Below are 27,047 nucleotides of genomic sequence, written 5' to 3' on the forward strand. Positions count from 1 at the left end.
TAGATAAGATGCTGATCGGAATTAATTTCCATTAAACGAAATAATATTCAAGATAAAAAATTGGGAGCAACATTTATTAAATTCTTTGAAGTTTAGATATATGTAATACGATAACATGTTTTACTTTTATACAGAAATAACTAAATAGATATAGTCGCTAAGAGTGAGATATACGATGGCAAAGGGTTAAACAGGACGAGGCCCTCCAGCTCTCTTCTAAACGCAGTTTAGATGACTACAATAATCTCTCTTCTTTGATATTTCTTCTACGATTAACGACAATCAATTTTCAAAATATCTTTAACCGTGCCTCGAAATTTATTTTACAAACTATCGGTGCTGAACATCGTTCTCGTGATTTACATAACCGTCGCGCACAGTACTTTCAAACTAAGAGAAATAAACGAACGATTCGATACTTGGTCGAACAGTATCAAGTCAAAAAAAAAACAACCTAATCTTTCCGACCAAGTAACGAACCATACATACAACTATTATCCTCGTTAATTATTGCGCCAGAATTGGAAGTTAATCATTGTAACTGTTCGCTTGGCTCTGCATTTTTCAAAGTCGACGCGTACATAGACGCGTCAGCGGTCTACCTGTTCATAGAGTAGTCACAGTGGCGAGCCATTCTGCCATTTTTCGAATGGCCTAATTGGTCAGGTATCCGCTCAAGTCGTCGTCGGATTTCTTAAAGTCTGCGATGTAGCCGCAGCTGTGGACGGAGTGGGGCAGTTTATCCTTCGGTGTGAGGACCGATCGCAGGTTGTTCTCGCAGTTCAGGTTCAAGGACACCTCTCTCATCACGCTGGTGGATCGGGTGACCTCGTAGTCGGCGTCGATTTCCCAGGGCCTGCGGCCCTTCGAGAACAACAGCTCCAGGTTGTAGATCACGCTGGCTAGCTCCTCCTCTAGTTGCGGGTCGCACGAGAATGAGACCATGCCTGGCTCGCAACCAGGGGCGCCTGTTACATCGTGGGACTTATCGCTCAATTTTGGAACTTATTATTTCTTAGGGCTTGCTATTACCTTTTAAGGCTTTTATTATTAAATTCTGAGACCTGAGACTTAATTTAGACTTAATTTTAGGGACTTATAACTTAATCTTGGGACTCAAAGCTAAATTTTTTGGACCTACCAAACTATTTACAGATTGGACAAAATTTTATGAGACTTTCAGAAGCATAAAAATAACATTTGGATACAATAATAATATTTGGGACCTGCGTAAACTTTTCAATGGCTTCTAGAAACGTTATACGGCTTGGTAAAAAAATTATACGTTGCATTAAATTTATTCGAGGACCGTATAATAATTTAAGAAAGCCGGTGATAATTTCTGGACATAAAAAGAATGACAGATTAGTGGAATATATTTTGAACTCTGTGTTACCATTTTTGGGGTCCAAGGGAAAAGTTTCTAGAGGCCTACTGAAGATTACAAAATATTGCGGGTCCCGTAAAAATATTACAACACAAGTGGAAATATTTAAAGGCTCGTGTCACAGTTTCGCGATCACGAGAGACATTTCTCTAGCTCGTAAGAACGTTTGGGACCTACAGAAGCATTACACCATAGGATAATGGTAACCTTGGGTATCTTGGACGGTCTCCCATCGAATCAGGGCTTCCTGCAGGGGTTTGTAAAGTTGTCTTCTGTTCGGACAACACCAGTTCGCAACTTTAGCATTCAACAGCGCCCTGTCCTCAGCAGGTAGCTGGCTCCAGCTTAGGAACAGCTGCTTCAGTCGGGGCACTGAGGCAACATTCCAACATTTATAAACGATCTTTTGGGCAGTTTTCTGTCGGTGTAAAATTTCATAGAACACGTGGGACGGTCTTTGCGTTTTTAGACCGGAGATATTTATTATATTCGGCGGATATAAATACGATTTTTCGAAAAGAATCGTCGCGCTTCGTTCGAAACAGAAAATCACTATTTTTAGAATCGACGTACGCACCTTCGGGGATCAGGACGAATATTGTGTCGCATATCTGCTCGAAGACAGACTCTTCCATCAACTCGTCGACACTGTCCCCGTTGGTACCGGTGCTCGTGGATTTAGATTGCATCGTGTATTTTCAGTTTGACCGAGCTGGCTGTCATTCTCGGCGCGAACACTGCGCGCAGAGGTGCGAAACAAAATGGCCTAGCAATCGCTGCGTTTTCATCGACGGTTAACTTCTCGGCGCTCCTACGAACGCGATTTCTGGAATTTTACTATATTTTTCTGACTAATATTTAGACTTGCGTGGTTGGTAAAATATTATCTTTTTGCAGCAACCATATTTTCTATCCTTACATATATATCTTCAATAAGCTTAGAACAGAACTATGGAGCCATGATTTATTTATTTCTTAACAAATTGGTACTTTGTTGCTATTTTAGAATTGCACAAACCATTTCGGAGGTTTTAAAAGTATTTTGAACAGTCCAAGTATCAATTATTTAATATTTTAAACAGATCCCATGGAATCACAGTTTATTTATTTATTAATAAAATGTGCTTTATCGCTATTTTAAAATTACAGAAAGCATTTTCGAGCTCTCGGAAATATTTTAAACATTACCAATATTAATTTTTTAATATTTCGAACCATCGATACTTTCCATAAGTTTAGAACAGAACCATGGACACATAGGGTTCGTGTCCAATATCTCAGGATTCCAAGATGGACGACAAGGGTTGCCTGAGTTCGGAATTGGAAACGATTATCGACGAATTTTCAAGGATACGAGACGTCTGTCAATAAATTAACAATACATAAACGTTATTTGCACGTTCGGAAACGTACCGATCGAAAAATCGTTACATTTCGATGACAATTTACAGGCGTACCTAGGTCTTAAGGCTTTCTGCGACGTTCAAGGGGAGGTTTTAATGATGGAGAAGCGATCTTCGAGCAAACTGACGGAGAAGTTCGAGAAATTGTCAGAAAGCTACACGCTTCTCGACAAGCGATGCGCATTGATGACGGTCAAGTTTAATACGGAAAAACAGGGTCTGCTGAAAACGATCGAGGAACTTAAAGAACAATGCGATCATTTGCGACTCGTCGCCATGAACCATAATGGCGACGATGGTCAAGGTAACCGTTAACCTAATAATTTACCAAACAATCGGCTCTGTCAGCTTATCATTTCACGTCGACGCTTTTGTAATACAATAAACTATTGTTAAATAGACTAAGCTAATTATGAAATGATAATACGACAGATTGATATACTAAATTAATTACAAGATGGTAATGTAACAATCAAATAACTTAATTTAATTATCAGATAATAACGTAATAATTAAATAGATCAAACAAATTGTAAAATGATAATGTAGCAATTAAATAATTTAAATTAATTAAAAAATGGTGACAAAATAATTAAATAAATCCGAGGACTAAATAGTGATTTTATTCAATTTTTAGTGAACAATTTGGAAAACGATATTGCAGCACTGAAAGCAGAGTTGGTACTTCAGACAACAAAGCACACAGAAGAAATTGCCGTTCTAAAACAAGCTCATTCTGACGAGTTACTCAGATACCATATGCTGCTGCAAAATGCAAAACTGGCGGCTGCATCGGTATTAAAATAATCACAATTTTTCCTAATAATAACTATGCCATTAACTGATGATTTTTATTTAATTATAGGATGTAAACAAGCAACAGAAACGCCAGAAGAAATCGTTGAAGATTCAGAGTACAGGCGGGTTCAGGTACCATTCTTTTCCGATCTTGAAAAAGTATCTCTTTTCCAGCAAATTTGCAGTCGGTTAACAATACTAATCAACGCGTTTGTCCCAAGATGGCCAGAACTGACTATAGAGAAGATCAGCGCGGCCCCTAAAATCGCTGAAGTGGAAAAAGAACCCTTAGAAGAAGTTGCGAGCAAGAAAAGAAAGCTGTATCGTGAAAGCGACGAGGATGCAATTAGCTTGCTCTAACTAGAAACTAAATGAAATAAGGACAAACTATTATTAACAAACGTGTTTGGTCCATATAAAACGTATAATTAATAAGTAATTCAGTTTTGTACAAATATAAGTATTAATTCATTCTTGTTCATACGAAACTAGCAACATTTTTTGGTTCGATTTCGACTTTCTTAAGCAGAGTATATTACATTGGATCATCGAGCATTTTATCCGTCGCCGTGTGACAGAATCATTTACTGATTTTGCGGTTCAGTGAGTTCCAACTGTTTGTATAATCTATCTTCAGGTGTCCGTATGTGTTCAGGTCGAGGTGCGGGGGCGGTACTATTTGCACCATCGAATGGTAGTCCGGCTCCAAACGACGTGCAGCATCTGGAAATAATTAATAATAATAGGATAATTAATGGCTCTTTTATCAACGACAATTGTCTCTCTTAAAAGATTATATTTGAACTTAAAGTGTTTGCTGAACTTACCTATCTGAATGGGAGTCGCAGCGGGTACCTGGAGGTCGACGAGATCGGATCTGGTCACATAACGTTCGATTATTATTAATTGTTCATTTATTTTATTTAATTCTAGGCAAAATATAAAATAGAAATAGTATGTACGAATAGAATACAGGATACAGAATGTAAAGTATAGATATTTTAGCATTAAGATGAGCCTAATGATTTTATGTATTAGATCCGTAATACAGATTGCCATAATTATAATTAATAATAACCTTTTGTACTTAACAATAAGCATTATTGAAATTGGAATAGAATTTTTATTATTAAATTGGAATATTTGTTATTAAATCTATAGAGGAGATCTCTAGCTACACGTTGATAGTCATTTTTTACGAATTCGAGTTCGAATTAATTAGTCATTCTGTTTTATGTTCCGATATCTAATATTTCGAGCAGATGATTCGTGCCGCTTTTCCTATGAGGATCAATGTAGATTCCGGCACGAATTTTCTGCTGCTCCTAAACTTTTATGCGGCGGAAAAACGACCAAACTGTTCGCCATTTCAGAATTATGACACAGGTGGCATCACAATGGAGTTTTCAGTGCAAAACCTGATATCATCGTTTATAACTAATTAACTGGAGTGCGAATTGGTGAAAAATGATTATCAACGTGTAGCTAAGGATCTCTTTTATTGTTTCAACAATAATTACATCTAATAACAATGAATAAGTATTATTGAAATTAGAATAGAATTTTTATTATTAAATTGGAATATTTTTTATTTAAACTATAGAAGAGATATTTTATCAATTCGCATTCCATTTAATTAGTTATAAACGATATTATCAGGTTTTGCGCTAAAAACAGCATTGTAGCGTCATTTGTGTCACAATCGTGAACCCTGTCATCGGTAAAATTGGCGAACAGTTTAGGCGTTTCGCCGCTGGACGATAGTGGCGCTATACAGCAGTTTACGAGCAGCAGAAAATTCGTGCCGGAATCTGCATTGACCCTCATAGGAAAAGCGGCACGAATCATCTGCTCGAAATATTAGATATCGGGACATAAAACAAAAAATCGTTTATAACTAATTAATTCGAACTCGAATTCGTAAAAAATAACTAAAATGACTATCAACGTGTAGCTAGAGATCTCCTCTATAGTTTCAATAACTAAAATTAAAATTTAACAATCAGAATCCTATTTTAATTTTAAGAATCCTTATCCTTACCTGTGGAGATCCCTCATCGAGGTGGATTTACACCTGTGCCTAAAGCGTCTATGGTCCTCCATGAATTCACCGCCGTGCCTTATTTCTAAAAAGCCAGAGTGTGTTAGAAATATTACTAAATTTCATACCATAAATGTTATTACATTCCGTACCGTAAGTATAATTAACTTTTATACCGAAACTAATTCCAAGTTTCTTGCAATTTAAAAAAATACATTTTCATGTCATTCGGCATTTAAAATTGATTCTGTCAATTGTTAAAAATGCGAGAGAATATAGAAGCCGAGGCTTGAGGGGATTAGAAAGATATTAATGTCTTCATGAATCCATGATTGACCAAAAGCTAATTATCGAGAAAGTAGCATCGGACAGCCAATGGCTATACATCCAATTTACTTTCTCCGTTGTTTATCCTGCGTTAATCGAGATCTGGTCGTGTTGTTCACGCTTGAGTAATCGACTGATTAATATTATAGAAGCACATCGGACTGCGCCACGTCTAACAAGCTCGGCTCTAATCGTCCGATGGATTGTACGCCCACAGACGCCTTCGGTCTTTCGCGCCGTGAACCTTGAACAGTCCCCGTTTACAATTCGGGACGAGGACGATAAAATTGTTGTTGCACAGCGCAGAAATAGACTGGATCGTTAAAAAAAAATTGCCAAGCCAAGCGACGCGTTTTCACCACAATTTTTACCAAAATTATAGGACACATCTCCATGTAAGCTAAACTGTCTCTTTAAGAAAGTCATTAGAAAAATGATTGTCAGCGATTCTCGCATTAATGAGAGAATGAAAACAAGCCAGATGCTAGAACGACTGGCTAGGTAATAAAAATGTCCGAGGGTAACGTCAGGTGTACAAATTACGGTCCAGCATTTGCGATGTAAATTACGATCGGTTGCCTGTCGATGAAATTAAAAGAGGAAAGTGTTCTGCGACTATTCGGCCGTCTATGCGTGATTTGACGCGTCCAGGAGAAAGCGGAGACGACTCGAAAGCGCCGGCCGAAGTGATGAGCACGCGGCTCGAACATCAAATCGCGCGCGGAACACCGCGGAACAGGTGCGCGACATCGACGTGAAAACGCGCGGGACGTTCGGCTTTCTAGGCCGCGATTTCTATCGCGCGCGGCCCTGGGGTTGTCGCGTGACAAACGGCGAAACATTGCGACGACGATTTCCCGCGAAATCGATTCGTTCCTGCCTGTCACCGCGCGATTATTTTCAGCGTTTTTGCGGCCGCCGCCGTTGCCCAAGAGCCATTAGCTGGCCTGCCTTTTTGAGCCGCTTGCCCATTTCGAGCAACACCTGCGAGACAATGCAACGATTGGCTAATCAAGAGCGTTTAAAAACTGACGCGTCATCTGTAGAGAGCAATTGAAAGGTGCGAGAGGTAGCCGAAAATTAAAAATCGCATGAGAGACACGGTACTTCAAAGTTACCATCGTACTTAACATCTGGAAAAGGTGCTTCGAAGTGTGAATTGACACCTGGGACTTAAAAAGCATAACCGAAATATTGTTGTGCTACCTACAAGGTGAAAAGAGTATCTGAGATGTCGTGGTGGTACCTGATACGTAGTATTGTTACGGGAAAGCTTGCAGCGGTAGCTGAAACTGCGAAAATGTAGCAGAAAGTTTGTGACGGTGTTCAATAGTTTGAAATTGTACCAGAATGTTTAAGATGGTATCTAAAACTTCGGAAATGTATGAGAAGGTTGATGGTGGTACCTGGAGGGTAAAGAAGTTTACCCAAAAGTTCGTAATGGTACCTTAACTTTAAATACTATACTTGAAATAGAGAAAAGTACTTGAAACTGAGAAGAAAAAAAATTTAATAAGTATCTGAAGGTGAAACGAGATACCAGGGTATTGGTACCAAACACTTGGAAATGGTACCTGAAATGAAAAAATATACCAAAAGCTGAGAGAGTACCTGAAACAGAAAAATATAACTAAAGCTTAGAGAGTAATCGAAACAGACAAATACTTAAAATTAAAAAGATAACTAAAAGTGAAAGAAGTGTCTTGGTACTGGTACCAAAAAATTAAAAAAGGTACCCAAAACAGAAACGACTGACTTGGTACTGCTACCAGAAGCTTGCAAACTCCGAGACTCCTTGGAGCGTCGCCTCCGTCCCGGTTCGGACGGAAGTGACCAGTCCAATTAAATCCGACCGCCGCGTGCAGGTATCGACGGTGCAACCGCATCGGGATTGCATAACCTTCTCGCAGGGCTTTCCCATGCTAGACACGCGGGGGAGGCGTGCACGCGTAATTGTGTCGCCGCGTGCAAGAATATCAATTAACACGGTCGGGCAAATGAAGAGAAAACGCGCTCGGCTGGCACATTGTGGCTTTTGGTCACGAACGGCCTAGCAAACCGGTTTCCGTTCGGGTCGTCGACGTTTTGGTTTGAGGAGAGACCGGCGTTACGACAGGTCATCTTGTCCGATTATTTGTTTTATCACCTGTCCAACCTGGCGAAGCGTCGGTCGCCTGATCTTCTCCAAAATTTCTAGCCCCGAGGCGCGACAAATTTCTCTTTATAGTTCTCATCGTTTCGAGAAATCATCTAAGAGTAGTCGACATATGCTCATTGTCAATAGATGATTTTTAAAAAATTTTTTCGTTATTGCAAACAGTTGCAATCTCTGCTAAAAATATATCTATTATATCCAGTATATAAAAATATTGTCCATTAAACTGACATTTTTCTGTTCATTTTCTAACGAACTTGTCCCTTAAACATCCAAAAATAAATCCCATGGTCGACTCTTGAAAGTGTTGTCCAATTTAATAGGACACGCAGAAACTTTTTCCACCGAGTGCACCAAAATTACGCGAAGATCTCCGATAAAGGAAGTTCTCGCAGAAGTTATCGCTCGCGAGGAAAATCCAGTGAACTGAATATTGACCAGGTGAAAGCGTAATAGTAGAGAATCCATATCACGGTCTTCTGATCACGATCGAAATAATTATACCCGTGCGCGAACATTCGTCTATTAGAAATTCAAATTTACATTGTTCCCTCGAAACTTATGCAAAAATGATTGCAGCATTGTTATTCGTGCTTTTCCAACTGTTTTCGTAATTATCGATCTTCGAAAATTCCTGGAGGTGATTAGATCATCGCGTATAAAGCAACTATCGGTATAATTGCCCGTCCAAAAACATAAACCATTAAACAGAACGATTCCTTAAACAATTCTAAGCAACTTTTTCCTTTGCGAAATTCTTCTGCGCGGCTTCGTTAAGGAATTATAATAATATAAACACGGACAAATCGAGCAATGTGTATAACCGGCGCTCCGCCCTCGCGACCAATGCGGTATCAAGCTCGCTCTGGCTCCGCCCATTCGTCCGCCCCTTCTCTCTACTCGTTGCTCTCCAATCGATCCACATTTTTTTTTGTTCATATCTCGTCAAGAAAGCTACTTGGACCATCTTTGCGAAGGAAAAAGTTGCTTAGAATGAAACAAAGAATCGTCCTTTTCCTGGATTTGTTGTATTTGTTAATATATTCGGGACACCATGTAGAAGCCTCGATAGGACGTCTAACGAAGAGGAAAGCAGTTAATCTTACCAGAGAGAGGCGCGTAGACCGGAAACGGTGCGACGTAATCCGGCACCTCGTCCTCGTAGATCGGCTGTTGATAGTAGCAACTATTGTTCGCTGGCCTAGGTGGTCCACAATACAATTCTTCCACGAAAGCTGGTGCGTCGTAGCCCGGTTCTCTCACCGAGGATGAATACCTACAATGTTCCCCCTTATTCCAGTTCTTTCCCATCGCTTGTAGAACGTGAAATTATTATTTAACGTGGAAAACGCTGCGGCTGCCCTTGGACTCTCCGTTTCGCCCGATATTAATTACTTGAGAGTTTTCAAAACATGTCATATTTATATCGAGACGCCTTTATTGTTCGCGTTGCGCAATCTATGTGAATAGGTTCGTTAACAATACTAGCGATATATTACGTGGTTAATATCATTATGTTAATAAATAGAGACGTATTATGTAAATTATATTAACCCTTTGCGCTCCGTTGTTTCTTCTCAGGGGACATCGTAATTCTAGTATATCACTACATATTATAAACTTATAGTATAAAGTACACTATATAATACAAAGTATACTATATAATATAAAATATACCATATAATATAGAATATACAATATAATATAAAAGTTCGTAAGGGCTGGTAGGCAACATCCATAACAGCACGGAGTGCAAAGGGTTAATATATTAGTAAATACTGATACATTGTACGAATTATATTAATATATATTAGATAAATTATATTAATGTATTAATAAATGGTAACATATTATAAGAATAATATATAAATATGTTATTGAACAATAATATACTGCGTGTATAATATAAATATATTAATAAGTAATAACAGATTATATAAACGATATAAATATCTTAATAAAATATATAAGTGTATCAACAGTGACATTCTACACGAACGAATATCCTACAAATTTTCAATTTCCACGTGCACCCGGTGTGCACCAGAGTAACGCAAACAGGAACAAATTTTGCGAAACGCAGGGTTGCAGAACTTCCCGCAGCGAGTTGCACGAATTTTGAAACAGGCTTAATTGAGTTATCTCGATGATAATTACTCGAGAGCGATAAACTCAAACGAATATTAACACGCTCTTCGGTAACAATTACTTAACAATTACCTAAGAGATTAATTGAAACGTGTAGCAGCAGATCACGCGAGTTTCGCCGAGACGCGCGGCTCATAATTTGTTAACCGGGCGTTTCCACCGCCGTTGCAAATCGTCGTTCCGGGCACAACGTTAAGGCGAATCTCCATGAATAACTAAATCGCTCGCGAACCGGGACGGTGAAATGGCGCAAGAAACGGAAGGAAACTCGAAGGGAACGGCCGGAAAAGGGGACACGCGGACGAACCGGCGAACTTGGCGGACGCTCCAGAAAAAAATCGAGACTGGGAGCAGAGATCGACGGGAAAGGGTAGGAAAGGGTCGTATTGGAAGGGATTGACGAAGCCCGACGGAATGATCCGTAGATCCCGCGAGTTTCGAAATTTCTGCTCGCCTAAACCGCGAAACAGCTGATAATCGATCTCGTCGCGGTTGCACAAAGAAACTCGGCCATTGTTTACGGCCGCGGCAGAGTTTTTCCTGGCCAGCCGTTCACACTCTGTTTAACCCAATATATTTTTCACGGCTCGCAATCCGCCCGCGGAAGATCGTATCGGTGGGCGCGAAGTAGGGCAAGCTGTTCTTGAGCGATGCGCTGACAAGCGTGGCATAGCGATCGCTAATCTGCATCGTCGTTCCTTGTGACCGTTTCTCAAAGCCGCTCGAAACGAACATCCGCCGAGAGAAACGTCTTTCGAATTCTTCTTTAAGATTTCAGTAAAACCCAGTTAACCCCATGCACTATGGGGTGCCCGAAAAATGTATAACAATCGAAGGGTGCCTGAGATCGTTTCGAGCGACATTTTCTTTAGCGAAGATGTATTCTACGGATTTGTTTACGAGTTATTAATGAAAAACAGTGACCAATAAGGGCTATAAGAGATTGTTGCGATTGAGGAAGTTCTAATTATTATGACTATAAAATAGTGCGGCGAGGGGTTAAGTTTATGCTGGTCAAAATTAATTTTCGTTGGAGGAATAATAAAACGTAGTATGCAAGACTAAGAAGGAAGAACAAGTTTTCTTTTTTAAAGTTTAGATATATGTGACACGATGATATGTTTTAATTTTATATAAAAATAAAAGAAATAGAGAAAGTAAATAAGCAATCTTCCTGGCTGAGGGTGGACATATAATCGCTAAGGGTTAATTAATAATCCCTCGCACTACGATTTATTTCACAGCTCTTTAACTAGATTTTATTACTAATAAATTTCTATGTCAGACAAGAAATTTATATTTATTATATATCAACCCTTACTTCAATCTCTAAATATGAATGGCAAATGAAGTAGAGTTCAGCATCGATTTGAAAGATGCGAAGAAGGTAAATCGTTCCAAATCTTCGTAACGAGTCTGACGCGATATCATAGACCAAAGGGTTAATTCTTCGAGTCTAAGGTAAACTGGACGCTCGATCGAGAATTCCCGAGATGTTTATAGAGGACGTTCCGATGTTGTTTCGTAACGAAGCTGGCTAAACGGTACGGGCAATTGGACGGGGATTTAATTGCCGGAAAGAGACACTTCCCTTCGATCGTAATGGGCATCCATCAGCGATCCAGGCACGGTGCAGTGAACCCCTTAACGACGACGACGACGACTTAAATCGATGGCTCGGATCGGGCCGGTGAAAGGCGAGGCCCCTCGGAGCCGTGTGGCACGCGCGAGTCACTTAGCGATTTTCGATCCCAATCGAGGGAAGAAAACGCTTCGAATGCCACGCGCGGCCTTCCGTCACGCTCCACGGAAATCGAACGCGAACGTTGATAAATGGAGAGATGGCCAGAGCCGATTGCAGAAACGCCGAGCTGGAAAATAAGCTGGCCGACCCGCCGTCGGCGACAGAGGTCTCGCTTGGGAACGGTGAAATGCTCCGGAATACTAGGCTACATGAATACGCGAATGTGGGACGGAAAACATAATCGTGTTAATGTGGAAACACGGCCGAGAGAGGCCGAAGAAATCGTCCGCGAGCGATCATCGAGAGACGCGAGGATGCCGGCTATGGTGTTCGACATAATGGGACGGGTACTAACTCCGCGAGATTCGATTTGTATGAAATGGCTTTGATTTGTCGGATTGTTAGACTGATTAGGGTAATGGGTGTCGAGGAACGGAGTGTTTGTAGAAATTGCAATTATCAAATTGCAAATATCATAATTCCTCGAGCTGTTCGCATGAACTTGTAATCAAAATTTGAATACTTCTTTGGGTAAATGTCTTTTAATTTCTTTTTATCGTTGAAAATAAATGCGATCTTTGCTACAGTGTTTTAGTCATTGTAGAAAGGACTAGTGTTGTCGACATTGGAGAACAGTTTTAACACTATCAACTTCGACGTATGTGCTTTATCAGTTTCAATAGTGTCAAGTGTAATTTACCAAATCAGTTCTAAAGTATAAGAAACCTGATCAGTAATAGTATTAATTCTAAGCTATTAAATCGAAGATACCTACTCAGTCCTAACAGTATGAAATTTAATATAGCTACTTAGTTTTAATAGTATCAAGCTTAGGGGATACCTAATCGTTTCTAATAGTATCAAGCTAATGTGCTTAGTCATTTCTAACAGTATTAAGTCTAATGTACCTAACAGATTTAACAGTGTAAACCCTAAACTACCTCATAATTTTTAATATTATGAAGCCTGAGAGGTACCTAGTCATTTGTACAGTATTAATCCTAATGTACCTAGTAATACCTTATATAAAATCTAAGAGGTACATAGTAATTTCTAACAATATCAAACTTAAGAGATATTTAATAATTTCTAAGAGTATTAAGGCTAATGTACCTAGTCATTTCTAGCAGTACACACCCACAACTACCTAATCATTTCTAACAGTAGGAATCCTAACAGCTACCTAATCATTTCAAATAGTATCAAACTTAAAATACTTAATCATTTCTAACAGTACGAACCTTAAGCCATCTAATCATTTCTAACAGTATGAATTCTAATAGCTAGTTAGTAATTTTTAACAGTACAAGCCCTAAGCTACCTAATCATTTCTAACAATAAGAAACATAACAACTAAATCATATTTAACAGTATGAATCCTAACAGCTACCTAGTCATTTATAACAGCACAAGTCCTATGCTACCTACTCATTTCTATCATTATGAATCCTATCAACTACCTACTCATTTCCCACAGTATCAAACCCAAAGTACCTAACCATTTCTAATGGAACAAACCCTAAGTTACGTAACAATTTGTAACAGTGTCAAGCCTAGGTACCCAACAATACCTAAACAATCCATTTACCGAAACAGTACCAAAATAAACGGACACCTACTGCTACAACTACAAAACCTACCTAACAAAATCTAACAATATAAAAGCTACCAGCGGCAAACGTAACAGCATCGAACCCAGCCACATGCACGCGTATCCAACAGGTCGCGAGCCTAAACGAGGCATGACGTGACACGTTCCACGCTCGGCCGTCGCTTCGTAAAAAGTGTTCCGAGACTGGCGTGACTCGCGGCAGTATAATAGCGGTTTTGATCGTGAACAAATTGGCCGGTAATTGGAGAGTCACTCACCAATATTCAGACTGAGCACGAGCCTCGTGCGAAAGATGATGGGCAGGCCGTCGGTGGTTGCGTCGCGGCGACGGCGCCTGTTGCGTCGGGCCGGCCACGCTGTGACGGCGCAGGTACGCGTAGTTCTCCAGGTCCCACGGGTCCACGTAGTGCCTGCTGGCGCTTCCGGAGCTGCAAGCGTCCCCGGAGCTGCCGCCGGATGTCGACCGCTGGGAACCAACCGAGTCCCAATATATCGAGGACTCTGCCGGCATTCTCATGGCGGGACCGGGACCGAGACGACTTCCGGTTCACCCTTTTGTTCGACCGTATCAATCGGTTCGATCGGGACTGTTTCACGAGCTTCGATCCGCCTCTTCAACGGCACAGGAAACTCCTCTTGCGATGAAACGTTTCTCGAATCTGTTGGCATAACTTTGCGATTTTTTTCAAGGATTTGCTGGATAAGCGTTCCACGGCGCTTTGATCAATTTATTGCTCTTTCGGAACGATGTCGTTTAAAATACAAGAACGATTCTGTATTTGATAAATTTGCCAGCTGGTTTGAAGCATTATCGTAATAAATAAATAAATAAAGTAGCTGTGGGACAACATCCGGCCACCGCAAACTCAAAACTGTGCGGATCATTTATTCACTTAGAACTCGTTTGGCAACTTTCTAGAACTGGATTTATGGGACCCGTCAAATTGACGGCTTACTAATTACTCGATTTACGATCGCTCGGTTCGCAATGATTTCGAGTTATTTATAGGGTAAATTAGTTTTTATAGATTAGTAGGGAACAGCTTTCGTTGCTCTGTAAATCTCGCTTTAACTATATTGACATTTTGACAGTGGAGAATGACGGAATGAAGACAATTTTTATTTTCCATAAAAATCCACAAAATCGTATAAGTAACTTAATAGACTCAGTAAATTAGTATTTTGAGATCAAGATCTATATTGTAGTTCTGTAACGACTATGTACTAGAGAAAAGACTATATCAAGTAGTATTTAGCCTAGTATTTAGCTAAGTATTTGGCCTACTTTAAACAAAATAATATAGCTTAATAATTTATAAAATTTACAACAAAGATTCTCCTTGACCAAAATACTTTCGAAGTAAAAAAGCCACGAGATCGAAAGGTAAATGATTGTTGTAAATAATTATGTCGCGAAAAATCGAGTGCTCCAGTACCTGTAATTAGCGTCTACCAACATTCCACGACATTCCTCGTCGGTGACAGCTACAACACTGCGTACGAAACCACTGTTCGCGAAAGGCGCGAAAATCCGAGATTCAAAAAGAGCCCGACGACGGTCCGTTCGTGCGCGCAGCGGCCAGGTGAGTTTCCGGTGGCTCGAAGAAGCGCATAGCGCGCGGCGCGAGCACGATTTCGCTTCTGGATCGGTCTAGGCAAGGTATCCGCGGTTCACTGTTCTTCTCTCCTACTACCGGTCGCAGGTGTGCACGCCGATCTCCTCGAAGACAAGTGAAACCGAAGACTTTCACGCCTGCGCCACCGTCGGCCCCACCTTCTCCTTGGGGGCTGGTGCATCATGCCGTTGCACCGTTGCACTTGCAATCGTTTCGACGTCATCCGCACGTATCGGTGACCATTGTTGGATAACGAGCATTGGTACCGGGAACTTCGTGTTGCCAATCATGGTATCTGCCGTACATCGCGATCATACACCTCGTCAACAGCGAGTAGCATCGGTCGATTGTACACTTAGAGGAATACCTAACAGATATAGAAATTAAAAAACCTTTGAATTATACAATGCGATTACTTTTTATCTAGGTATATATCAGATCTTCCTAACAATTCAGTTTTATAATAAAAATGTATTCAATCGATACCACTGCCTCCATCTAAAATCAATTGAAACTTTGTGTTCAAATTAATCGTAACTTATATCTATAGGAACTTATATCCTAGGATATCATGTTGTATCTCACTTACATCCACTTAAATTCAGTCATATCCTCTTCTGTCTTCTTATATCCTTGGATATTATGATGTATCTCACATATATCCACCTATAATAAAGCAGTTTATTATGTCCTGTACTACTTAATTTTATTACTTAATATCTTCAATTATATTCATACAACGAAGCTTTTACTGTAATTCAACTATGTAATAAGCATTTCATCAAAATAGCAACTTCGTTCAAAATAGCTCAAATAAAATTTCAATTGAACTTGTAATCAACGTTCATTAAAATTTACTAAATTTCGCCCAGGACAATAATACTTGAATAATAGCAATAATGAGAGAACTACTGCAATGGTACCCTAAGTTTCCCTGTAGCGCCCGAGATCTAGGATTGTTATTTAAATGTTATAAACGTCGACTGATACGTTGGAAAGCGTATGTAAGTGTATCTAGAGTAGGTAGACATGAAAGAGCTTACGCGACTGTTTAACTTCCGCGGTAGAACAGGAGCACGACGGCAGCCAGAGGATTGCACGCATTCGGCTAGAAAGCAGGAGGGACAAAGAACTATGCTCGGTTGAATGCATTGTGTACCGACTCGGAAGAAAGTGCAGAAGGATTCCGACTTTCTAGCCGGTTCGATTTTCGACAGGCCAGATAGCTCCGTGTCATGAATATTCATCGTAATCGCAAACGGAACGCAAAATCGTGCGACTGGTATTTTCGCAGCTGTGTCGACGATTCCGTTTATCTCAACGGGACGGTGATAAAGACACTCGAAGACGGAGGAAAAAGCTCAAAGAACCCTCTGTAAATTCTTTGGATTCTCGGACGCGTTTGCATCCGACTCATCAGCATCCAGTAAAAATTGTTAGCAAATTTATTCTACGACTCTGGGATAATATATAAATTTTTAATATATTGTATATATGTATACCTGTTAATATAGCATAATATGTAACTTAATATATATAATATACCATAATATGTAACTTAATATAAAAAATATACAATAATATATAACTTAATACAGAAGGTGCATCAAAATTATTGTAACTTCATTAACTCACGCTCGCATATTGGTCAGGGGGCGAGGCCAACCCCTAAGGGGGCAGGTGTATTAGCAAAGGGTAGGGCCAACATACGAGAGAGTATATAACTTAATATACATGTATATGTAACCTAAAATATCAATTACATAACCAATTAATTGTACTATCGCGTGTAATTCGAACAGCGCAATCGAGATCGCGTTATTTCGCGCGGCTGTTTGTTTGCTTTTCCGTTGTTCCGCGCAAGACTTGCGACACCGGGTCATTGCTTTTTATGAAATAATTGATCCACTTGTGCGTCGGCAATCGCCGTTTCATTTCTTTCGCGGTGGCAATCGAATTCTAATCGGTCTCGCCCGAGGTATTATTCGGCCGAGGTAAACCGCAGAGCGACACCGTATCACGTCTGGCCGATATAATTAAGCGGAATCAAGTTGACGAGCGTTTCTTCAAAAGGCCAATGAAAGTTTCTATTGCGCAATCACCCCGCGGCCATAGACATTTGAATCGTTCAAAGAACTAACGAGCTATTGGAATGCTGTGAACGTGTTTTTTTGGCCGGGCATTTTCAGAACCGCGGCCGGACTGTTACGAACAATTCTGCGACGATTTATGGGCTACTATAAGCCTGGGAAAAAGTGGAACTTTTTCATCGCTTCGCCGCTGTGGGCTAAGTTACGCTCAAGTGTGACAAGAAGTCCCGCCTCGTAAAAGTGTTCTCAATTTTATTGAACAACATGGTATAATTTCTTTTTTAATTTTATTCGTATCAAATGACTGAAATTAGGTATTCTCAAATGTATTGGGTAAGGTGGAATAATTTGCAACGATTTTATTAACTTTAATTGACAGACATTGAAATTAAGTGATCTCAAATCTGTTGAACAACGTGTTATAATCCTTTTCTCAACTTTATTAATTTTAAATGACTGAAATTGAACATTATTAATTGCAATGTAATAATATTTTTAATCGTAGATTTTTCGAAATGATGTTTAGCTAGTGCGTTCGTTTAACTAATTGTTGTTGGATACAAGTGCACCAGGCATGTTTTAGAATTGTTAGCTGATTATTTTATTTTTCTATCGGTGGGCAAGATTTACAAAATACATCTCGTCCCCACTGGTTTTCGAATTGTGCAAAATTTCATTCCGGTAGTATTCATTTTTGTCGACTTACGCATCACTCGATATTTTCATTTCCATCCGTAATACAAATTTAACGGTATCCGGTAATTTAAAGGGTGCCGTTGTTTAATCAGTTGTCGACTCGTTGTCATTTGACGACAAATCGGCTCTCGAACAATCCTAAAGTTTGTTAAAAAATAAACATTTTTACTTACTTGACTGTAAGAGCTAAAACAACTGATCGTAAACCCTCGAGCTCGATGTCGAAGTATTGAATCGCAGGATGAATGAAAGAATCCCGTAATCTCCTTACGTACGTTTTATTTGTGAACATCGAACATTTCCTCGGTCCGTTACGGAGACCAAGATATACGCATTCTCCGCTTTGTCCCGATTAATGCAGTCACGGAAACTAAGAGTAAGAGGGTTTAGGAAATAGTCTGACTTCCGGCAAATAAATTAGGACTAAAGTTTACAGGGTTTAATGAGGGTTGAACACGTTTTGTTCGATCCGTTGCGTTCTTGTTTTGTGACACAGACTATAATCCCACCGGAACAAAACTCGTCCGTTCGTCTAGGTCTTGCGACGACAGTCGATGCGCCCGTTTTGTGCGCGCTGAAACGGGTCCATTGTTCCCCGCCGGAATCGATCTTGCCGCTCGTGACTGCAACAAGGAACGCCGCGACCTCGGCTTTCCACCTCCTCCGTTCCTATCCGTCTCGAAAACGATCGTTTAAAAAAATAGTCTCTCGAACGATCCGATAAAAAATAGCAATTCTGATTAACCGCGACGTTTCTTGTTACCATTTTGCGACAGCGTAACGCGGGGTGGTCCTCGAGAGCCGATTACAGGAAGACGAAACGAGGCACAACAGGGAGAAACTTTTACAGTATATTCAGGCAGGATTCGACACTACCAAGAACACTCTTATTTTTTTTTAATACCGTGTCGTTTAGCTTTTCCGTGATCGGTTCGCAAGGACGCGTCTGCTGCGGGGTACAGTTTCGAACAAAGAAGCTAACGTTAGTTTTCTCACCCCGAGGACGTCGCGAATCCTGTACAGCCCCGGAATTAGGCGAAAGACAATCAGCACTCGCACACAGTCTAGTTACATCTTAAACTCACTCGCTAAATCGGCTATGTACACTCCCATCACGCGAATACATTCTACACGTCGGCCTACTCCTAAAAAAGGACAACTCCCTTCTACCTCCGACAGTACCGCCTAGAGCCTTTAGTAACGCATATCACAGTTACAAATTGAATAATCCGTCATTTTACACGTTCACTTTCTGCGCGGCGCACGTTACCCTTGCCACGTGCAAACGGAGCCGAGTTTGTGCCGTTTTATTAATACTTCAAACCACCATCGTTCCGTCGTTCGACACCGGAAATGCCGAGCAGTTCGAGCTACCCGGATTCGAATCTGCCATGTGTTCGTTACGAGAACGTATTCGCTGCGGTATTCAATTGACTTGTATTGTACGATGCGTATAAATAATATAGAAAATAAATTCCCACGGAAGTATTTCACACCCCTTTTGGTAATCCCAGTGTCGAATCGACGAACCGCTTTACGTTTCCACGCCTCCGTTCGAACGGAGCACGTCGTACAACGCTAACAAAAAAAAATAACCAAATAATTTTACACGTGAACATTCTCACAGAAGAACAGAAATTAGATAAATTTCCAGCCTGAGGAACGTACGAACCAAAAAAAAAACAATTAAAAACATATTATTTCTAATTATAGAAAATAAGGGTCGTGAATATGAATGTATGTGTGTGAATAAATTCTTTAGACCGACAGTTCGGACGTCGGTCGTCGATCAGACTTTTACTTTCACGAGTATCGAGCCGCGTGGCCGGAGAGCAAAGTGGGATTCCGGAGGAGTGAATCCTCGTTGACCCGTTTCGTTTCCGGTCACGCAGGCCCGATTACGGCCGCGTAATTATCGACAGGTTCCGGTCGTTGGGCGATAGCACATTCCTACGTTTGCGCGAACCAATTTCTCAACGTTTCCTTTTCGTTGCGATCTCAGGAAGACGCTCACCGAATATCATCGATCATTTTGCCACCGTCGGCGGCGGACCATCGACATTTGTAAAATTTGCCAAGGTGCGTTTTAAAACGTAAAACAGTCAGAGGAGCCGCAGCTGCCCCGATCCGCCGCCGAGCGTCGCTTACAATTTAAATGGAATACTGTTGCGGTACTCTCGCGCGAACGACGTGTCGGTCGTCTCCGTAAACCGGAAATGAATGAAAAGGTATTCACCGCGGGCCTGAAACATGTTAAAACGGCAGAAGAAACTGTCAATTCGTTTTTCGCTCGGACGTCAACACACGTAACGACAGAGTATAATATACGACGAGTTAAAAAAATAATACGAACACTCTCTGGAAAATTTTCTCACCCCCATACGCTCCTCTACGCGCTCGAACAATACCATCGCACGCCGGCTCGAAAGCTACGCGTCGCGCACGCTCGTACACGCGACGATTCGCTACGGGAAGCTCGCGTCGTTCTCTGGAATGCAAACTTTCTTTCCGTTTCTTATTTTACAGGTGCTCCTAAAATCGTATGTTCGCTTCGACGGTCGACTATCTCGACTCGCGATCATTCTCGGCCGACCGTGCCGCCCCGATTCTCGGAGATGTTCCGCCGATTTGTAGAGAGCCGAAAAGGAAACTATGTGTTCCCTGTTTTCGCAGTCTCACGGGAATCGCGACGGCCGGACCTTCGTCTTTAACGTTATATACATCGTTGGAAGGAAAGAAAAATACAATGTCCTTGCTTCGTAACCGTAGCCTCGTTTGCGCGTGTATAGCTGCCGCTTATAAATATAGTTCTATACGTGTCGACGCTACAGTTATTGTACAGTGTGTCCAGTAACAGCGACGTCCGTGCTTCACAATCGGTCTCATCTAACCTGGTCCAGCAACAGGGACGCTGCCAGGTCCACGTCGTATTCGGTCCTCTTCAGAGCACCCTCGCATTCCTGTCTGCCTGCCAATCCCAATCTGTAATAATACCATCAAGCTTCGTTACAACGTCAACAATCGAAACCTTAACTAGTCGATATAATACCTCAGAACTGAAACTTTTTGGCAATTATATCTTATAGTGTCGCCACGCGGGCAACAAGATTTATCACAAATTTACCATACTACCGTCTCACGAACTTCTAGAGAAGTGAATCTGTTGGCAAGTTAAAATTGACAGCGTTGCCACATCGACCCCCGTGCATAATTCTATAGAGCTTCGTTGATTAGTTCAAGCTTTACAGTGTTGCCACACAACGCACAGTTATCTTAACAACGCGAAACAATTTGTTGGTTAATTCGTAAGCCTCGCGTCCCTTGTTCTGATAAGAAAATTTAGCCCGAAGATTTCCAGTTAGCGATAAGAAACATTGCGAACTGACCTAACCAGGGACTCCACCTTGGCCTGCCTGTCCTTGAGGATCTGTTTGGCGGCCTGGTTGGTGTCCCAGCCAGTGGCCTGTAACGCCGTGAGTATCTCCTGCTGGGAGGCGTCGCACTCCCTCTGTACCTTCATCACTTTGCTGGCGCGGAATTCATCGTTCAGAGACATCACCAACTGCTGGGACGGGCCGGTGAGTGGGGGGCTGATGCCGGAGGGGTATGCGGAGGTGGATGGGGCTAATTGAGTATTAACAACGGTCTCTTTCATCTGCGGCATCGCGGCACGCACCGTGGGGGCTTGTTGCGGCACCATGGGAATCTCCTGAGGCACGCTGGTGTGCGCTAGTTGCAGCAGATTGGGACTATTCGCCAGATTGCCTGGCAGATTAGACTTGATTACGGGACACTGACTCTGCAGCCCGTTCTGAACAGATTTCATGGGGCTCCAGGCCGGTGGGGGCGGATTGTAAACCGGTGGTTGCTTCAGATGTGGACTGAAGTCGCAGGGGTGCTGCTGCTGCTGTTGCTGCTGCTGCGCCGAGAAGCTCCTCGCCAAGGTGGCTCTAGGGGGTTGCTGTTGCGGACTGGCAACAGCTGCCTCCGAATAATGACTATGACTTAGATTGCTGGCGTCGGTGGCGGACGACGTGCTCGCTGCGAAGTAGTTCCTGAGGATATTCTGTTGGACGGTCTTGTTGTACAGCGTGTTGAACTCGTTCTGGGACAGCTGGTCCAGATTCGGCACTGTCTGCTTCAGTTCCGCGTACACCTGCTCCGACAATACCGCGCTGGCCGGCTTCGGGACCACGCCGGTCGGCTGCACCGGTTGAAGATCGTTCTGAATCTGCGTGATCCCGTGGCTCGAGGTCGACGCAGGAAGACTGGGCAAGTGGCTGGCCTGGTTCGCTGCTGGCGAGGCTTGTGCGTGGTTAATGTTCGGTTTAGGAACGTTGCACTGGCTGCCCAGGTTGCTGGGCGCTATCTGCAGCAGATTCAGGTTAGCTGGCGGGTTGCCGAGCACCCGGTTCACGTTCGTTTCAACGGGGTATGCGTTCTGCTGGGACACCTGCACCTGCTGCCAGATCTGGCCGACCATCTGGTCAGTTGTAGTCTCCAGCATCCGCTGCTCGGGTTGTGCTCGTGGCTGCTGGATGTTCGTCGTCTTCGACTGCCAAGAGTTCTGCACCTTCGTCGGTAGATTGCTAGTCCTGTGATCGATCTGCGGGGACTTCGGCTTCGTCGACTGAGGCGGCGGCCTTAGAGCCGGAATCGCGTTCTCTTGTAGCTTGTTCACCGAGGAATAGGGCTCGGACGGGCCCGCTGCCTCCTGGCTGGCGTTCATGTTTTTACTCGCCTCTTTCTCGCCCAGGTGCTTCTCCAGCTCCGCGAGAAAGGCTGGGTCCAATTTCTTCGGGGAAACGGTGCGAGTATTAATGGACAGCTCGTTCATGCTCTGCGCGAGGTCGTGGTTGGATTTCGGCTTCGGGGAGCTTTCGTTTGGTCCAACGGGCGGCGGAGGAGGCGCGTCGGTACTCTGTTGGGTGCGGGAGGCGACGTTCACGTAGGTCTGTTGCGCCTCGCTCTGTAGATCTTCGGGCCAGGTTGACCAGCTTGCCATAGGCGGGCTAGGTTTGTCGATCTCGCTATAATGATTCTGAGAATACACGCTGCCCTCCTCCGCATCGACGTTAACGTTCAAATTGATATTGTCGTTTCTGTTTTCTTTGTTCAAGTTTATGGAATAGTGGTTGACGTCCGAGCCTGCCTCCGGCGTGAAGTAGTTCGCACTTTCCTGACTGCCAGCGGCGTCCTGGTTCTGCACGTTGCCGTAGGTCTGGGTCTTGAAATAACGGCTGCTCATGTCCGGTGGTACTTGACTGTAGTACCTCGAATGGGGCAGCTTCATGAACACGGAGGACGTGTCGAAGGGGTCCGAATAAGCGGGATCCACGTTCCCAGGGAAGTTGGCATAGGTCCTAGGGTCGTCCTCCTGCCAGTTGGCCTGCTGTCGCTCCATGTCGTCGATAGGTTCGTCCAGGATGTTGACTACCCGCCGACAGGCAGTGTCGGATTGCGCGATGCTGGTGTTTATCATCTCTTCTGGGGAGAGGTCGATCAGACTACCTTCCTGACTACCGGCTGTGCCTAAGGAGTTCGACGATTTCACTGGACTGGCTCGAATGTCGTTTTGGAACTTTGTGTAATTGAACTGTTTGCGCGATCTGGGCGTGCCGCTGAAGAATTTCTTCTTCAAGTGACTGTCCGCTGCAGTGGCGACGCCCACCACGTCAGGGGGTTCCATAGGGTTGCGTAGATAGACGTCGTCTATGTAGATTGGACTTCCCCAGCTTTTCCCGAAGGGAGCGCCGTGACCGGTATGAATAAAAGAGTTCTCTAAGGGTTTGCTTATGTCCTCTGGCTGCCTACGTCTCATGGGGTCCACCAGACAGCGAGGGAAGAGCCCAATTTGATAGGTGCGCTGGTTCTGGCCTTTCCACCAGTAGTTCTCAGGCCGACCATCTAGAATCACTATTTGATCCCCCTGCTCGATCGTCATTCTGTTGGCCTCGTCGAAACTATTCACCGCCTTCATCACGGAAGGCACCATACCTGTCAGCGACGTTTTCAGCGTCGCGAACATGGGCCTTTCCGCCGGGTCTCGGGCCCAGCAGCGCAACATTAACTGATACATGACTGGCGGAGTTGCTTCCGGTTCGTGCAGACGTTCCCCATCTTTGTCAATTTTTCTCAAAATTTCTGAACCGTTCAAACCAACCCACGGCTCCTCGCCGAACGTCAACATCTCCCACAACGTCACACCGAACATCCAAACGTCCGACGCGTGACTGAATTGACGGGCTTTCAATGATTCTGGCGCGCACCAAGGGAACGGGACTTTCTTGTGCTCGGTCATCACGTAGCAGTCCTCTTGTTGGGGCAGAGCCCGCATTAGGCCAAAGTCACCGATTTTTACTTTGTCCGCAGAACTCAATAGCACGTTCCTGCACGCCAGGTCGCGGTGCAGGAACCGCTTTGCCTCTAGGTATGCCATTCCTGTGGCAACCTGCAGAGCGTAATTGCATAACGTTAACACCGAGATTCTGCCACACTGTTTTCGCAGATAGTCTAACAGTGCCCCTAGCGGTGCCAGCTCTGTTACCATCATCATTGGCTGTGACAATACTACGCCGTACAATCTGCAAATAAACATCACAATAATTAATAAAATGTCCAAAGAAATACTACATTACTTTCATTGTGTTACATACCTGATCAAATTGTGATGATCCAAGGTGTGCATGGATTGAACTTCAGATACGAAGTCTTCTATTACGCTAGGCTGGGTTAGAGCATCGGCCTTAAGGACCTTCACAGCCACTGGCAGCACTCTACCTGTAGGAGAGGTCCATTCCCCTCTTCTAACCACACCAAAGCTGCCATCTCCCAGCTTGGTAGACAGTGTCACATCTTTGTCTTGTATGAGGCAGGTCAGCCCTGTAGGTCCTTCAACCGGCTGGGAAGACCTTTTAGTAGTCTTTGCGCTGCTGCCAGGCCTGATCTTGGTGATCAGGTTCTTCTTCCATTGCGTGTTCCTCTTTTTCTTAACAGCATCCAGCAGCCTTCTGATACCTGGCTTCCCAAGCCCTATCTTCTCGAGGTCCTCAGGTTGCACGTAATCAAAATGGTGCAATCTGGTGACTTGCATCTCATCCCGTATCCTTGTGAAAAACTGTGACAGCTGGACATCGTGCAACAGTTCCTGCAGCCATTCTGTACCCTCATCCTCTGCCATGTTCATTTATTCGAATAGTCTACAATTAACAAAATAAATTACAAAAACAATCTACAACGAACCAAACTAAAACTAAATAAACTAAAGAAGGTCCAAGAAAGTAATGCTTGTTCATTTCAACGAAACAGTTTTATTAAGGCAAGAAAGAGTCGGTTGGCAAATGATATTGTATTTCAGGCAGATACATGCAGACAAAGATACAATTAAGATACAATCAGTACAATAGTTTGCCATTGCAAGATCACATTGCAAGCACAAAGAACACTGTGTGTACAGTGTTTACCATGGAGCAAGGCACCCCCTGATCAGGAAATGGAACTTTGCGAAGGGAAACCACACAGCATGCATTGTTTTGCAAAAACACTATGCATCAAGTACACCACCAATGTGTCTGTAACGGTGTACGATGACTACGAAAACCAGGAGAGAACGTCGAATCGACGGGAGAGCAGACGAGAGACATATCGCGGCGTGAAATCGGCTGGTGTCGAAACAAACGTAACAGATTAATTAGGGGACCAATCGCGGTGCGTCGACGCACCGTTAGCGAGAGATCAGGGGAAAAAACCGGCCGAAGGGGTGACTGTGGTCGGATAGGGAGGCTGAATGCCGTGGCTCTTGGTCACCTTTCAGCGGAAGAAGCAATTAAGCCTCCATTCTGTCGCCGCGAAGAGTCTTCGTCGGTCCTCAGGATGCGTCGGTGGAACCCAACCACGGCGAAATCTCAACGAAATCGTCGCCGTCCGTCGCCGCACATTTTTCTCGTCGTTTCTCTCGAGCACGGGAACGTTCAGGGACGCGCACCAACACAGGGAACGCTGCGGGTAAAAAGGCGACCGGGGCTGCTTGGAGGGCCTCAGAGAAGGGCCGGGAGCCGAAAGCCGTCGAAATCACGGGAACCTTGTTGTCGAAGCGGCAGCCCCGCGCCGTCGGAGAGACTTTCACCGTATGAGTTTCTCACGCAGCGCATTGTTGTGCAGCTTTAACCTAAAACGTCCCGTCCGCTGCCACCGAATCTACGCGCGTATATAGAGCCGCTCACCGAGAAATCTCACCGTCAGCCCAACGACAGCGTCCGCGACGGCGTTTGTTCTCGCATCGTGCGACGGCCCCCCTAAAATCGTGGCCCGCCCCCCTTTTTTTCGCCTATTTACGAAATCTGTCCGTACGCCAGCACACTGCGCCTCGAGTGCAAACAAAAAAGCCCAGCCGCACGGTGGAACACTATTTTGCTACTGCCACGGACCATGCACGGATGCAGCTGAACTGAACGGCCCTGGCCGAGATGGCGCCATCTTGCATCGTTGCAGAAATCGATGCGAAACCAACGAGCCCGAATTTCTCTTTTGCCGCAACGTTTCTTTCCGCGATTCCTATTGATTTCGAATCGCTGTTTCACGTTGGCCTTTTCGGCTACCCTCGGGTGCAAAGAGAACTGGCCGCCCAGCTGTTTAGCGACGATCTCTGCAGTCGGCCCAGACTTACCAGATGCTGCGGCTCTATAGATCTGGCCGACCGTTGCTGAGCGCGGGAATATTTGAATCGTCGATGCTGCGTTCTCATAGAACGACAGAAAATTGCTATTTTGTTTGTTCAACAATTAGTTTATAATAGGACAAATGATACGAGCAATTTTCTCATTTTATTAACTTTATAACAAATGATTAAACAAAAAAATCTACTGTCTAAAATAATGAGTCCTTTATTCAGTTTGCTTAATTTTTATAATAATATGATTGCATTTGAGATGTATGAAATAAGGAAATTTTTATTTGATTTATATTTAAGTAATTAGATTTCCTTGAGGCGTTTTAAGTATGTGATTATGTTGCTCTGTCGTTATGCTAATT

General features: G+C 43.2%; 4 protein-coding genes across 5 annotated transcripts; 1 reads left to right on the top strand and 3 right to left on the bottom strand.

Moving 5' to 3' along the window:
* Positions 1 to 642: 642 nt before the first annotated feature.
* Positions 643 to 2,137, bottom strand: LOC144472921 (uncharacterized). The gene is made up of 3 exons (XM_078186376.1): positions 1,965 to 2,137; positions 1,595 to 1,759; positions 643 to 968 (listed from the first exon to the last, which is right to left on the bottom strand). The coding sequence occupies exons 1-3, from the start codon at positions 2,074 to 2,076 to the stop codon at positions 655 to 657; spliced, it is 591 nt and encodes a 196-aa protein (XP_078042502.1). The 5' UTR covers positions 2,077 to 2,137; the 3' UTR covers positions 643 to 654.
* A 540-nt stretch (positions 2,138 to 2,677) lies between these two features.
* LOC144472456 (uncharacterized) lies at positions 2,678 to 4,675 on the top strand. The gene is made up of 5 exons (XM_078185564.1): positions 2,678 to 2,746; positions 2,839 to 3,094; positions 3,428 to 3,585; positions 3,656 to 3,720; positions 3,810 to 4,675. The coding sequence occupies exons 1-5, from the start codon at positions 2,678 to 2,680 to the stop codon at positions 3,946 to 3,948; spliced, it is 687 nt and encodes a 228-aa protein (XP_078041690.1). The 3' UTR covers positions 3,949 to 4,675.
* Positions 4,000 to 14,198, bottom strand: LOC144472455 (uncharacterized). 2 transcript variants are annotated; one of them, XM_078185563.1, is made up of 5 exons: positions 13,873 to 14,198; positions 9,218 to 9,387; positions 5,630 to 5,714; positions 4,416 to 4,465; positions 4,000 to 4,311 (listed from the first exon to the last, which is right to left on the bottom strand). In XM_078185563.1, the coding sequence occupies exons 1-5, from the start codon at positions 14,130 to 14,132 to the stop codon at positions 4,169 to 4,171; spliced, it is 708 nt and encodes a 235-aa protein (XP_078041689.1). In that variant the 5' UTR covers positions 14,133 to 14,198; the 3' UTR covers positions 4,000 to 4,168. The 2 variants fall into 2 exon arrangements, with proteins under 2 accessions (XP_078041689.1, XP_078041688.1); XM_078185562.1 differs by having other exon boundaries at positions 4,000 to 4,465.
* Positions 14,199 to 17,794: 3,596 nt separating this feature from the next.
* Positions 17,795 to 26,583, bottom strand: Ack (activated Cdc42 kinase). The gene is made up of 4 exons (XM_078185958.1): positions 25,824 to 26,583; positions 24,674 to 25,216; positions 21,404 to 24,601; positions 17,795 to 20,999 (listed from the first exon to the last, which is right to left on the bottom strand). The coding sequence occupies exons 2-4, from the start codon at positions 25,201 to 25,203 to the stop codon at positions 20,900 to 20,902; spliced, it is 3,828 nt and encodes a 1,275-aa protein (XP_078042084.1). The 5' UTR covers positions 25,204 to 25,216; positions 25,824 to 26,583; the 3' UTR covers positions 17,795 to 20,899.
* Positions 26,584 to 27,047: the final 464 nt, after the last annotated feature.

This window comes from Augochlora pura, chromosome 7, assembly GCF_028453695.1.
Source record: "Augochlora pura isolate Apur16 chromosome 7, APUR_v2.2.1, whole genome shotgun sequence".
Lineage (NCBI taxonomy): Eukaryota > Metazoa > Arthropoda > Insecta > Hymenoptera > Halictidae > Augochlora > Augochlora pura.

What these genes read in the sequence shown, in the direction of transcription:
- Ack (XM_078185958.1), bottom strand. Translation starts at nt 25,203, where the DNA reads ATGAACATGGCAGAGGATGAGGGTACAGAATGGCTGCAGGAACTGTTG. An exon ending in GATCATCACAATTTGATCAG is followed by an intron (nt 24,602 to 24,673) that starts GTATGTAACACA and finishes GTTTATTTGCAG; the next exon opens with ATTGTACGGCGTAGTATTGT. An exon ending in AAGGTGGAGTCCCTGGTTAG is followed by an intron (nt 21,000 to 21,403) that starts GTCAGTTCGCAA and finishes GTATTATTACAG; the next exon opens with ATTGGGATTGGCAGGCAGAC.
- LOC144472455 (XM_078185562.1), bottom strand. Translation starts at nt 14,132, where the DNA reads ATGAGAATGCCGGCAGAGTCCTCGATATATTGGGACTCGGTTGGTTCC. An exon ending in CGTGCTCAGTCTGAATATTG is followed by an intron (nt 9,388 to 13,872) that starts GTGAGTGACTCT and finishes GGAACATTGTAG; the next exon opens with GTATTCATCCTCGGTGAGAG. An exon ending in GGTCTACGCGCCTCTCTCTG is followed by an intron (nt 5,715 to 9,217) that starts GTAAGATTAACT and finishes CTGGCTTTTTAG; the next exon opens with AAATAAGGCACGGCGGTGAA.
- LOC144472921 (XM_078186376.1), bottom strand. Translation starts at nt 2,076, where the DNA reads ATGCAATCTAAATCCACGAGCACCGGTACCAACGGGGACAGTGTCGAC. An exon ending in ATTCGTCCTGATCCCCGAAG is followed by an intron (nt 1,760 to 1,964) that starts GTGCGTACGTCG and finishes ATGTTGCCTCAG; the next exon opens with TGCCCCGACTGAAGCAGCTG. An exon ending in GACCGTCCAAGATACCCAAG is followed by an intron (nt 969 to 1,594) that starts GTTACCATTATC and finishes ACGATGTAACAG; the next exon opens with GCGCCCCTGGTTGCGAGCCA.
- LOC144472456 (XM_078185564.1), top strand. Translation starts at nt 2,678, where the DNA reads ATGGACGACAAGGGTTGCCTGAGTTCGGAATTGGAAACGATTATCGAC. An exon ending in TAATGGCGACGATGGTCAAG is followed by an intron (nt 3,095 to 3,427) that starts GTAACCGTTAAC and finishes TTCAATTTTTAG; the next exon opens with TGAACAATTTGGAAAACGAT. An exon ending in CAGAGTACAGGCGGGTTCAG is followed by an intron (nt 3,721 to 3,809) that starts GTACCATTCTTT and finishes GTTTGTCCCAAG; the next exon opens with ATGGCCAGAACTGACTATAG.